Source organism: Meriones unguiculatus, chromosome X (assembly GCF_030254825.1).
Source record: "Meriones unguiculatus strain TT.TT164.6M chromosome X, Bangor_MerUng_6.1, whole genome shotgun sequence".
In the NCBI taxonomy this organism is placed as follows: Eukaryota; Metazoa; Chordata; class Mammalia; order Rodentia; family Muridae; genus Meriones; species Meriones unguiculatus.
In genome coordinates this window covers 148,618,693-148,633,213 of record NC_083369.1, presented here as the reverse complement: position 1 = coordinate 148,633,213, position 14,521 = coordinate 148,618,693, and the positions used below count along the sequence as shown (strand labels likewise).

General features: G+C 38.0%; 1 protein-coding gene across 1 annotated transcript in view; it reads right to left on the bottom strand.

Moving 5' to 3' along the window:
* Positions 1-460: 460 nt before the first annotated feature.
* The window catches only part of LOC132649969 (ran-binding protein 9-like), a 64,610-nt gene continuing 50,549 nt past the window's right edge, over positions 461-14,521 (bottom strand). Inside the window, 2 exon segments of the mRNA XM_060374742.1 lie at positions 461-591; positions 12,774-12,885. Coding sequence (XP_060230725.1) covers positions 461-591; positions 12,774-12,885 — 243 coding nt within the window.

The window sequence follows — 14,521 nt, the reverse complement described above, 5'->3', positions numbered from 1 at the left end:
CTGAAGTTTATGCATTTTGCAAGTTTCACTGATTGAATGCTTGCACAGGAGGAGGGTTCAGAGCAGCTCCCAACTTGTAGTTTACATCACCCACATGCTAACACAAACACTACTTGATTCATTTCTTTCCCTCCTTCTCCTGCCAACAAAGAAAGTGGTCTTTTTAGTTTCTTTTAGGTAATTGTTTTAAAGGATTTATGATAATCAATCTGAACATCTGAAATTCAGTAATATTTAACTCATAGACAACTAAGAGGTTAAAGGATGGAAAATATTTTCTCCAAAACTAAGTTAGAAAATCATTTGTGTTATGTTGTAAACAAGGAACCAATCTAAAGCTACAAAACCTGCCCCCAGTGGATAATTAAAAAAAAAAATCTAAATTTCAGTTTAGCAGAGCTGGTCTTCTTCCACGTTGACTACTTGCCACAGTGTAAGTGTGAGCTCCTGAAGTGCATAGCTAATGTAGGTAGTCTTCCACTGTGGCAACTGCACAGGATCCAATTCCTGATCGAGCCATCAATTCTAGACACTGTGTGGTCTGTCCCACTGCTAAAGCAAGGGGAGGTTGCCTTGGCAGATTGTGAGTTTCTAAGGAAAAAGGATTAGAACATGGAAATAGCAATTAACAACTATTTTTAAAACAATCTTTCAGTCATGAAAATACAACATTTCCTACATCAGTACCTGTGTGTATCTGAACTTTCACATGAATAGCAAGGCAGATAGGTATTTCTAAGAACAGTTCTTACAGAAATAAGGTTTCTTAAAACTTTATTTATTGACTCTTTCTCCTTTCTTTCTTTCTTTCTTTCTTTCTTTCTTTCTTTCTTTCTTTCTTTCTTTCATTGTTTTTTTTAAGAGAGGATTTCTCCATGTAGCCTTGGTTGTCCTGGACATGCATTGTAGACTAGGAAGGCCTGGAACTCAATCCACCTGTCTCTGACTCTTTAGGGTTATAGGCAGGCATGCACTACTACTCCTGTCTGTTAATTTTTTTGATACATAGATTCACTTATTATTCCTTACTGGCCTGAAACTCAGAGATCCTTTTTAAGTTTTGTATTCAACATTTTACTTCTCTCTCAACCTTGATACTTAACCAAGGTCAACTGACATTAACAAGAAAAGCTAGTACCAGATTTTCATTCAAAGTTTCCAGTGATGATACTCAACCTCCTGTAGATAAAGTCTGGTGAGGGTTGTTGAGCTGCCTCTAAGATGTGCTGGTAAATGTTATTCAGAAGCAAGGAAAGGCCTATCAGATAACAGAGCAAAGCCACTGTAGAATTGAAGAGGCTAACCTCTGATCATTAGTTCAGATATTATATAAATAGAATATTCTTGGGTGTTACACATCACAGTCTTAAGACAAGTAGGTTTGTTTTGTTTTTGATCAGGACTCTCTCTACAGACCAGGTGGTCTGCATCTGGGATCTGCTGGTCTCTGCCTCCTGAGGGCTGGTATAAAATGTGCAATGACTACAAAGAAGACATGAACTTAGGGTAACAAGACCCCACTCAGAAACTAGTATTTTCTCTCTGGAGATGGTTCCAAACTTTATAAAAACATTAGGTTAGTGAAACTATCCATACTTCTGCAGGTAATGTTGACAGGGGCAGAACGAGAAACAGTAACTCTCAAGCTCTCTGATTAGCTATAGCCTAAGCTCAGTTATGGATAGCCTAAGCATAAAGAGTTTGCAATACAGCAGGAAAAACAATTCTGAAGGAATGAGGCACAAATGTAATAAAAGCATGGAGCAGACCTGGCAGAAAATACAGTTTAATAAAATGTGGTCTGGAGCGGGAGCATGTTGGGTGGTTCATGCCTTTAATCTTAGCATTTTGGAAAATGCAGGTCAATCTCTGAATTCAAGGCCAGCCTTATCTGCCAAGCAAGTCCACGACATACAGAAACCCTATCCTGAAACTCCCACATACACCAAGAAAAAGGTCTATGTTATGTCTATTCAAGTACTGATTTACTGACAAATAAAAAGGAAAAAAAATATTTTGTTGTTGTTTGGATAAGCTTATGGTTCACAGGAAGTACTTTGCTCAAGTGAGCACTGGGTTCACTATTACACTCTTTGACCAAAGGAAGCATCTGGTTTTAAGTATCTTGAGTCTTTTAAGAAACAAGATCGTGCAGAATATCCAAGATTGCACCACCTGGAGGACGCTGTTTCTGACCAGCAGCACAGAAGGGATGGCACAGTGACAGAAAACTGGACCTTAAAACACCAGAGATTGTATTTACCAGGTGAGAGAAAACCGCACAGTCTGGGAATCAATCAGGTTCAGGTCATCCAGTTAAACCACAGAAGAGTTTCCAGGTCCTTGAGGGTGGTTGGTTGTCAGCACAGAGCCACAGGTCTGTGTGCTCTGATTACCATCCCAGATTGAACTGTGGGCCCCAGGGCACCAGATATTGGGTTTCTCTTTTGAGAGGTCAGGGCACTCAACCAACCCCACCACCACCACACAAAAAAGTTCTCAGGATAGGTTCCTGTTTTCCTGCAGGTGCCAAGGCACCCAATCTCCAGCATAGTTGAACCACTCCACCTGGGTGCTCAACTTATCATTCGATATGGAACTGTGGATCCCCAAACATCAGAGACTGAGTTTCCTTGCCATGAAGAAACCCCATGGCAAGGGAAACATCAGATCTTACCTAAGGACAACCAGCTCCAGAAAAGTTTCTGGGTTCCCTCAGGCTCTAAACTCCTGATGAATGCATGAGCACTATGCTCACCTGCCACTGATTACCACTAGAGTACTGGGGCACAAAGCTCCAACCTCAGACATACAGAAGCCTGAGAGCCACTGGATCAGTCCCCAGATAGTGCTCCAAGGTGAAACCAGTCATCCCTAGCTAAACTGACAAAACTGTAGGACTCCCTGGTTCTTCAAGAGGGCTGTGCCCAGCAAACACAGCATAAGAACAGCAATAGCAGATCACTAAATTAAGAGCAAATAACCCAGCAGCAGGGCATGTGTCTCCAGGAATTCTGGTGAGAGAAGAGCAGTTACCACACAGTTCCATACATCTGTGATTAACTTTGGCAATTTCTGAGAAGCACTGCCATTCTGTTGACCATACCCTAAGAGCTAAGGAGGCCTCCTTCAGAACTCGGTCATGGAGATTCTTCCCACCCCAGGATTGTAGCAGGCACCAGAAATTAACAGACAACACTTCAGTCTGCCATACTGGTAAAGGCTAGTTTAAAAGAACAACCATAATAAGGCAGGGCAGTATGCTATCCCGAGAACCCAATTATACAGGGGCAAGTAGCCCTAGACACCTTAACAGAAGTGAAATTCAAGAAGATGACCTATGCTTATGAAGAGGTTAATGGAGGAACCAAATGAAATGTGTAAAGAATTAGAGGAAGATAAAGTCAGATTATGGCCATTCACAAATAAGTACAAGAAGATGCATCCAAACAGTTTGTGGCTTTCAGAGAAGAAATGATTAAAACAATGAAAGAAATAAATGAAACAGAGAAATATTCAAACAAACACCTGAAGGAATTGAAGGAAAAACAGGATATTAAACAGTCAGAAAGTTGAAGGAAATAAAAAAAAAAAATAAAACTGCTCAAGATCTAAAGATAAAATTGGAAAAATTAAAGAATTCACAAATGGAGAAAATCATGGAGAGGAAGAACTTAGGAAAGAAAACAGGAAATACAGAGATAAGCATAAAAAACAGATTATAAGTGATGGAAAAAAATCTCAGGTGTGGACGTTTTAGTTAGGGTCCTCTCTCTTGCTTAGTTTCTTTAGATGCACAGGTTTTAGTGGGTTTGTCCTATGTTGTATGTCTATATGAGTGAGTATATACCATGTGTGTCTTTTTGCTTCTGAGACAACTCACTCAGGATGATCCTTTCAAGATCCCACCATTTACCTGCAAATTTCATGATTTCCTTATTTTTCATTGCTGAGTAATATTCCATTGTGTAGATGTACCACAATTTCTGCATCCATTCTTCAGTTGAGGGGCATCTGGGTTGTTTCCAGCTTCTGGCTATTACAAATAAAGCTGCTACAAACATGGTTGAGCAAATGTCCTTTTTGTGTACTTGAGCCTCTTTTGGATATATGCCCAGTAGTGGTATGGCTGGATCTTGAGGAAGCGCTATTCCTAGTTGTCTGAGAAAGCACCAGATTGATTTCCAGAGTGGTTGTACAAGTTTACATTCCCACCAGCAGTGGAGAAGGGTTCCCCTTTCTCCACAACCTCTCCAGCATGTGTTGTCACTTGAGTTAAAAACGTCCAAACCCCATCCAGAAAGGCAAAGAGGATGGACATCAGAAGAAGAAGAAAACAGGAAACAACCTAGGAACCTACCACAGAGGGCCTCTGAAAGCCTCTGCCCTTCAGACTATCAAAGCAGATGCTGAGCCTGATGGGCAACTGTTGGGCAGAGTGAACGGAATTTTAGGTAAGAACTGGGAAATAGTAAGAGCTGGAGAGGACAGGGTCTCCACAAGGAGAGCAACAGAACAAGAAAATTTGAACATAGGGAACTTCCCAGAGACTCATACTCCAACCAAGGACTATTCATGGAGATAACCTAGAACCCCTGCACAGATGTAGCCCAGGGCAGTTCAGAGTCCAATTGGGTTACATAGTAATGTGAAGAGGGGCTGCCTCTGACATAATCTGATTGGCCTGCTCTTTGATCACTTCCCTCTGGGGGGGGAGCAGCCTTACCAGGCCACAGTAGAGGACAATACAGCCACTTTTGATGTGAACTGACAGACTAAGATCAGAAAGGAGAGGAGAACCTCCCCTATTAGTGGACTTGGGGAGTGGCATGCAAGCAGAGGGAGGAGGGAGGGTGGGATTGGGATGGGAGGAGGGAGGGGCTTATGGGGGGATGCAGAATGAATAAAGTGTAATTGATGAAAAATTTAAAAAAAAAAAGAATTCTACATTAAGAACGTAAAAAGTGATTAATGTATTTATCATATTAATAAATCAAAATGAAATGCTGATGAAAAAAAAAATCTCAGGTGTGGAAGATACAATGGAAGAAATCAATGTATCTGTCAAAGAAAATAATAAATCTGAAAATGCCCTGACACAAACTATCCAAGAAACCCAAGACAACATGAAAAGACAAAATCTAAAAGTATCAGGAACAGAGGAAAAAGAAGATTCCCATCTCCAAGGCCCAGAAAATATTTTCAACAAAATCATAAAAGAAAATTTCCCCAACTTAAAGGAGAGGCCTAGAAGAATACAAGAGACCTACAGAACACCTAATGAATTAGACCAGAAAAGAAAATCCTCCTGCCACATAATAATCAAAACAGTAATTATACAGAACAACAACAACAACAACAACAAAAATACTAAAAGCTGCAAGAAAAAAAGGCCAAGTAACATATAATGGCAAACCCATTAGAATCACACCTGACTTTTCAACAGAGACTATGAAAGCCAGAAGGGCCTGGACAGATATCATGCAGACCCTAAGAGAACACAGATGTCAGCACATTCTACTATACCCGCAGAACTCTCAGTTCTCATAGGCAGAAAAAACAACAACAAAGTTCAACAATGCCTACCCACATACCCAGCATTACAGAAGATACGAGAAGGAAAAAATACAAACCAGGAAAACAGAATTCTTTCAGGAAAACACAGGCAATAAATAAGCTCACTAAAGCAAAACTAAAAGTAGTCAAGCACACAAACACACTACCTCAGCCAATATCAAAATCAAAAGATCTAACAGCCACTGGTCCTTAATATCTCTCAACATCAATGGACTCATTTCTCCAATAAAAAGACACACATCAACACAATAGATGTGTAAACAAGAACCAAAATTCGGTTGCATACCAGAAACACACCTAAGAACAAAGATAGATATTACCTGAGAAGAAAGGGCTGAAAGATGGTTTTCCAAGCAAGTGAATACAGGAAGCTAGCAGGAGTAACCATCCTAACATCTAATAAAATAGACTTTCAACCAAAATTAATCAAAAGAGATGGGGAAGGACACTTCATACTCATCAAAGGAAAATTCCACCAGGAAATCATCACAATCCTAAACATCTATGCTGCAAATACAAGGGCACCAACATTTGTAAAAGAAACATTAATGAAACTGAAACCACACATAGATCAACACACATTAATAGTGGGAGACCTCACTCACAACAAAGGACAACAAAACAAAAATTAAAAAAAGAAACTATGATTATAACCAAGGTCATGAATCAAATGAACCTAACAGTCATCTACAGAACCTTTCACCCAAACATAAAAGAATTAAACTTCTCAGCACATCATGGACCCTTCTCCAAAATAGACTATATAGTTAGTCACAAAGTGAGCCTCAACAGATACAAGAAGACTGAAATAATACCTTAAATCCTATCTAAACATCATGGACTAAAGGTGGACCTCAACCACAGAAATAGCAAAAAGCATATACACACATGGAAATTGAACAACTCGCTACTCAATGACAGCTGGATCACGGAAGAAATAAAGAAAGAAATTAAAGTCTTCCTAGAGTTCAATGAAAATGAAAGTACAATATACCCAAAATTATGGGATACAACGAATGCAATTTGAAGTAGCACTACATGTTTTCGAGAAGAAATTCTAAACATCTCATTCAAGCAACTTGATGGCTCACCTAAAAACCCTAGAAGAGAAAGAAGCAGTCAAACCAAAGAGGTGTAGAGGGTTGGAAATAATCAACCTTGGGGCTGAAATCAATAAATTAGAAACAAAAAAAAAATAATTCAAAGAATCAATGAAACCAAGAGTTGGTTCTTTGGGAAAATCCCAAAGATAAACAAACCCTTAGCCAAACTAACTAAAAGGCAGAAAGACACCATTCTAATCGATGAAATCATAAATGAGAAGGGGGACATAACAATACACACTGAGGAAATCCAAACAATCATTGGGTCTTAAGTAAAAAGCCTATATGCCACAAAATTTAACATCTAAATGAAATATATAATTTTCTTGTCGATTCCACTTACCAAAGCTGAATCAAGACCATGTAAATCAATTAAATAGTCTTATATTCTTGACAGAAATAGAAGCTGTCATCAAAAGTCTCCCATTCAAAAAATAAAAAAAAAAAATAAAGCCCAGTGCAGAAGTTTTCAGAGAAGAATTTTACCAGACCTTCGAAGAAGACCTAACACCAATACTCTTTAAACTATTCTATAAAATAGCAACAAAAGGAATACTGTGAAACTCATTCTATGAAGCCACAATTATTTTGGCACCTAAACCTCACAAAGATCCAACAAAGAGAATTTCAGGCCAATCTCCTTTATGAACATTGATGCAAAAATATTCAACAAAATACTTGCAAACTTAATACAATAACACATCAGAGATATCATCAACTATGACCAAGTAGGCTTCATCCCAGGTATGTAAGGGTGGTTCAGTATATGGAAATCCAACAATGTAATGCAACATATAAACAATCTGGAAAAAAAAAAACACATGTAAAACATCTCTTAGACGCTGAAACCATTTCATAAAATCCAGTACCCATTCATGGTTAAAGTCTTGGAGAGATCAGGGATACAAGGCACTGACATAAACATAATAAAGGCAATATACAGTAAGCCTATAACAACATCAAAACAAAGGAAGGGAAACTTAAATCAGTCTCACTGAAATCAGAGACAAGGCAATACTGCCCACTTTCTACATATCTCTTCATCATAGTTCTTGAAGTCCTAGCTATAGCTATAAGACAATTAAAGAGATCAGGGAGATACAAATCGGAAAGAAAGAAGTCAATAAATCACTATTTGCAGATGATAGCATACATACATCAGTGACTCCCAAAATTCTACCAAGGAACTGCTACAGCTGATAAAACACCTTCAGCAAAGTGGCTGGATAAAAAAATAACTCAAAAAAAATCAGTAGCTCTTCTGTATACAAAAGTCAAAATGTCTGAGAAAGATATTAGGGAAACAAAACCCTTCACAATAGCCACTAATAACATAAAATACCTTGGTGTGACTCTAACCAAGTAAGTCAAAAACTTGTATGCATCAAATTCCCAGTCTCGATAGAAAGAAATAGAAAAAAAGATATCAGATAATGGAAAGATCTCCCATGCTCATGGCTCGGCAGGATTAACATAGTAAAAATGGCCATCTTACCAAAAGTAATCAACAGATTCAATATAATTCCCATCAAATTACCAACACAAATCTTTACAGACCTTGATAGAAAAAGTTCTCAACTTCATAGGGAATAAAAAGAAACACAGAATTGCTAAAACAATTCTCTACAAAAAAGAACTCTTGGAGGCATTTCCATCTCTGATATCAAGCTGTACTATAGAGCAATAGTAGTAAACACTGAATTTTACTGGCATAGAAACCAACTGGTTGATCAATGGAATCAAATAAATAAACCCACACATTTATGGACATCTGATTTTTGACAAAGATGCCAAAACCATACCATGGAAAAAATAGCATCTTCAAAAAATGATGCTTGTCTAACTGGAAATCTACATGGAGAAAAACGCAAATAAATTCATACATATCGCCCAGCACAAAACTAAAGTCCAATTGGATCAAAGAACTCAATATAAAAACAGACACATTAAACCTGTTAGAAGAAAAAGTGGGGAAGAGCCTTGAACTCATTGTCACAGGAGACAACTTCCTGAACAGAACACCAACAGCACAGGCTCTAAGAGCAACAATCAATAAATGGGACCTCATGAAACTGAAAAGCTTCTGTAAAGCAAATGACATTGTTTTCAGAAAAAAAGGACTGACAACTGATTGGGAAAAGATATTCACCAACCCTGTATCTGACAGAGGGCTAATATCCAGAATATAAAATGAACTCAAGAAGTTAAGCTGCAACAAATCAGGTAATCCAACAAAAATGATATTCAGGGCTAAAAAGAGAATTTTCAACAAAGGACACATAGAAATGCTCAACATCCTTAGTCATCAGGGAAATCCAAATCAAAACGATCTTGAGATTTCACCTTCCACCTATCAAAATGGCTAAGATCTAAAAGTAAGTGACAATAAACGCTGGAGAAGATATGGAGAAAGGGGAACCCTTCTCCTTTGCTGGTGGGAATATAAACTTGTACAACCACTTAGGAAATAAATCTGGTGCTTTCTCAGACAATTAGGAAGAGTGCTACCTCAAGCTATAACACTGCTTGGAATATATCGAAAAGATGCTCAAGGATACAACAAGGACATTTGTGCAACCATGTTTTTAGCAGCTTTATTCATAATAGCTAGAGCCTGGAAACAACCTAGATGTCCTTCAGTTGAAGAATGGATCCAGAAATTGCGGTTTATTTACACAATGAAATACTACTCGGCAATTGAAATCAAGGTAATCATTAAATTTGCAGTAAAATAGTGGGACCTAGAACAGATCTTCCTGAGTGAGGTATCCCAGAAGTAGAAAGACACACAGGGTATTTACTCACTCATAAGTGGATATTAGACATATACTATAAGATAATCATACTAAAATCTGTAACCTAAAAATGCTAATCAAGGAGGAAGACTCTGGGTAAGATGCTCAATCTTCATTTGGAAAGGCTATGAGGATGGTCATTAGAAGAGGGATAAAAGATGGAACAAGACAGTAGCCTACCACAAAGGGCCTCTGAAAGACTCTACCCTGAAGAGTATCAAAGGAGACTCTGAGAATCATAGCCAAACTTTGGGTAGAGTACATGAAATCTTAGGTAAGAAGGGAGAGATAGAAAGACATGGAGGGGACAGGAGCTCCACAAGGAGAACAAAAGAACCAAAATAAACCTGGACAACAGGGGTCTTTTCTGAGACTGATACTCCAACCAAGGACCATTCATGGAGATAACCTACAACCCCTGCACAGATGTAGACCATGGCAATTCAGTGTTCAAGTGGGCTCCCTAGTAATGGCAACAGTTTATGATTCTGACATAAACTGGTTTGCTTGCTCTTTGAACACTTCCCCCTCAGGGGGGTGCAGCTTTACCAGGCCACAGAGGAAGACAATGCACCCACTCCTGATGAGACCTGATAGACTAGGATCAGATGGAAGTGTAGGAGGATTTCCCCTATCAGTGGTCTGGGGGACAGGCATGGGTTGAGAAGAGAGAGGGAAGAATTGGGAAGAGAAGAGGGAGGGAGCTACAGGTGGGATACAAGGAGAATAAACTGTAATTAATTAAAAAAAAGAAACAAGGTCACAAATTATTGTGATAATGGCTGATCTGAAAGAAAGAGTAAGGTAATAGAAACTCACAGCAGTAAAAACTGTTAGTCTAAGTTTCAAAGCCAAGGCCTGTGTCAACGCTATCTATTGTGTGCTCTGATCATATGAATATACACATCAGACCAAATGTGCTTACAATAATTATCTCAGATTACTCATAATACATTTATGCACTATCATGTATCCTGGAAAGAGCTATAAATTTACTTGTACTCTAATACTCTCTTGTCTTTAGAGCAATGAGTGTAATTAAGAAAAGGTATCATTTTGGACCAGACATCCTGACATTTGTGCACAATTCAAAGAAAATTTCTGGTTTTAAAATCTAAAACAAATGATACAAATAAAAACATGATGTTTTCAAAATATAAAAAAGAAATATATAACAGTCCATTATGTATTACATATAGGTCTGCCTATGAGTAGCAGAAAACATGCAGTCACCTATAGTAAGGTTTAGATTGATTTTGATGTAAGTATAAACATTATTCATGGCTTTTCCCCCCTCTATCTCGACCCCAAGGTCTCACTTTGTATTCTGGCTGGCCAGACAATTGTTTATGTGAAACAGACTGGTTTCACCTTCACAGAGACCTACCTGTCTTTGCCCCCTTAGTGTTAGGATTAAAGGCATGCTTTTTTCACCCAGCCTAACACATGTATTTTGGATAATGCTTCTAAGCATTTGACTTGAAGAACTGAAGAAATTAAAAACTTTCCCAAGGGCTAGAAAGATATCTCAGAAGTTAAGAGCACTGGTTGCTCTTCCAATGGTCTTGAGTTCAATCCCCATTAACCACATGTTGGCTGACAACCATCTATAATGAGATCTGGGGCACTCCTCTGGTGTGCAGGCATACATACTTATACATGATAAATAAATCTTAAAAAAAAACTGACACAAGAAAATTGGCATCTTCAGAAACTTCATGTTTGTTGCTTAAAATAGCAATCAGATGTTTTGATACACCACAATCTAGCCGTTTCAAAAAAAAAAAAAAAAAAAAAAAAACCTTTACAGTGGAGATGCCATCCCCCCTAGGTTAGCACTATTATTAAGTTTTCTTATTTTTACCAATGGGATGACATTCTGTAGCCACTGAAAATGCAGCTCAAGAGCCAAATTCATGTCATTCTATACACATAAATATTAGTGTAAGAAACTAACACAAAGGCTACTATTCATCCTCCCAAATGGCAGCATTGACCCCTATCATCAGATTAAGGATAAATATGAGCACTCATGGCTTTCTCTACATTGTTACAATGAATATTAGTCTTCAGTACAAGTACTAATATCTAAGTCACTCTACTCATGTGACAGTGCTGTCACATTTCCAAAACTATTTAAAACGCATGGCTAAGAAAGCTTCTAAGGTTCACTGGGCCAAATAACACCACAGACTTCTAAATTGGTCTAGAGCCTCATTTTATTGGGAAATTTAAGACTCCAAAAGTCAGATGTAAAATAACCCTTGATCTGAATTTCCTTGGAAGAAAATAGCTCAGAGATTAAGTTTTATGTGGACATGAACTATGTGACATTTCATATTACCTAGGAATTTGTATAAATGTATTTGCTCAGTATATAATTACAATTAATATCACTGAGGTGAAGTATGATAGAAAAAAAAACTAAGCAAACAGCAGATTCTCATTTCCACTTCCCATACACACTGATAAAGCCTCACTCCTTAGTGATCTATTTAATTTAAACAGAAATGTTTGAATCCAGGGGTTGGTACTGCTTATGTCTGAAACACAGACGCTACAAATATAGTGAGCTCAGATACTCTTACTTCCTTTAACACCCTGATTTAAAGTTTCCGAATGGTATCAGGGTGTTTCCAGCATAGCATACTGAGTAACAAGTATTCCTTTCTAGCCTCATTTTCCTGTGGAACAACTACCAAACTCTTCAGAAATATGCCTAATTTCCTTCCACAGCAGCCAAGCCAAGTTTTGTTCTGCCTATTAAATATTTCTGCTGACATACCTTCCTGTATTTTCAGTATGAAGTCACTTTTCTTATCTGGGCTAGTCAAGATCACATATTAACTCTATTTCTATAGCACAGTGTTTCTACAACACAGCACCAATGCAACACAAGGCTATCTTCCTGCAATATCCATATATTCTTCCATACAGGAGGAACACCTCAGACCAAGTAGATGAAAGACTTTAAAAGAAAAATGCATATTATTCCCAGTACCCAAATGAGGTGCCCATAGAGTGTTTTTTTTTTTTATTTAAACACAAAGACCACCCAAATACCGCATTCTAAAAAAGACTCATTAAGTACTTACATATGTGCACTTTCCAAGATATACTTCAGAATCTACCAAATTTATTCCATCAGAATTCAAGTAGTCTGTTTGGTATGGAGGAAATTTTCTGTAATTTAAATACAATGCTATATCCCTATTTTTCTGAAACCGATATTAATATAATATCCTCTCAAATGTTGAGAATGTAGCTGAAGTCTACCTGACTTGCTTTAGCTACTTACCTAATATTGCACTGTTAAGAGCTGAGCACACAGGTTCTCTCTGAATTGGGTCAAGTTGATTTCCAACTGGACTGTTCCAAGGATCCGAATATGCTAGTAAACTGAATGCGTCCTGTTGAAAACAATGTTAGTGCAGATAATTCAACTGCTGGGGTCACAGTGGCTCCAAGATAAAAGAAAGATTAAGATACAGTCTTAAAACAGGTGGTGACTATGACCTTTAAACCTATTTTTATGTTTCAGAATGCAGGAAAAATCTAACTGGCTTTCAGTTTTCCTGGTCATTTCTGCAATTATCCCACCACTTCTATAACACAAACAAAATGGGGAAATTAAAACCAATTCGAAATGAATGGCCTAATATTGATGAAAAAGAAAGAAAAGTCATAGGACCAAGGTTATATCATAGGACCCAGGTGACAACATATGGCCCAGGAGATTACATAAGTCCTAGGTGATGAAGTAGGACCCAAATCATATCACAGGAACAGGATGATGTCACAAGACCTAAGTGATGTCATTGGACACTGGGTCCACTCCCAGTGATCACCTCTTCCAACAAGGCCACACCTAACCCTTCCCAAGCAGTTCCACTAACTTGTTATCAAGTATTCAAACAGACGCTATGGGGACCCTTCTCATCTAACCACCACAGGACATTGATAATGTTCATTAGTTCTCACACAATTGTGTGTAGTGATCTATAAAAAAAAAACATTTTGGGTGATTCTGTAAGCATCAAAATCACAAATCAAATCTGGCATTTGGGACAGAATGATATTTCTTATGGGCCACAAAGTTGGCAAATCATACATCTTGGGATTGAAGCCAGTATCTGAAACTATTGTGAGCGAGCTTTCATGGTAAGACAGAATGTGTGAAAAGAAAGCTATGTCCTAGTTGTTTTTAAATTTCTAAGAGCAGTTGCTTCAAGGTAGTTGGAAACTAATATACTGAAGTCTACAAGATCCATCCTGGCTTTATGTTTTCTATTACTAAACTTGAGATGGTTTTCAACGATGCATGCACACTTCCCATATTTGCTTAAAATTAAGGCAGGGCTTACTGTCAATATTATGTCAATAGTCACATGTGATAAAGCATGCTGCAGCCTGTGATCAAGATATAAAGTTCTCAGCTACTACTCCAGCACCATGCCTGTCTGCTTCTTACTATGATAATCATGAACTATCCTCTAAAACTGAGGGCAAAGTCCTAATTAATTTCTTTTGTAAGAATTTCTTTGATCAAGATTTCTCTTCACAGCAATAGAACAGTAGCTAAGACAATTTCAATGCTTTTTTTTTTATTGACAAGTCAATAGCCTGACCCAGAGTAATATTCCACAGACCTATATACACAGGAACAAATGCAAAATGGACATGAGACTCTAGTGGAGACACAAACAAGCAAGGAGGCACAAAGCTTTTAACCTTTCGTTTGAGGACCACAGCATTCTTAAAGTGGTGAATGATACAATTCTTGAACTTCTACATTAAGTGGCTGAAGTAGACTCTATTCCTCTTATCCACCGTTACTGAGTATCTTTGTTAAAGCAGGTTTGGGGGTGGAAGAATACTTGCTGCTTGATTGTAGTCAGTATCATTTTGTCCACAAAATCAGTGACACAACCTGAAGTTAGTAGTCTGCCACTAACTACACACATGACTCATCCATTGGCCTATAATACTGAATATGTCATTCAGGTTACACTGCTCAATCACAATGAAAGTTCTAGAAACAAGGAA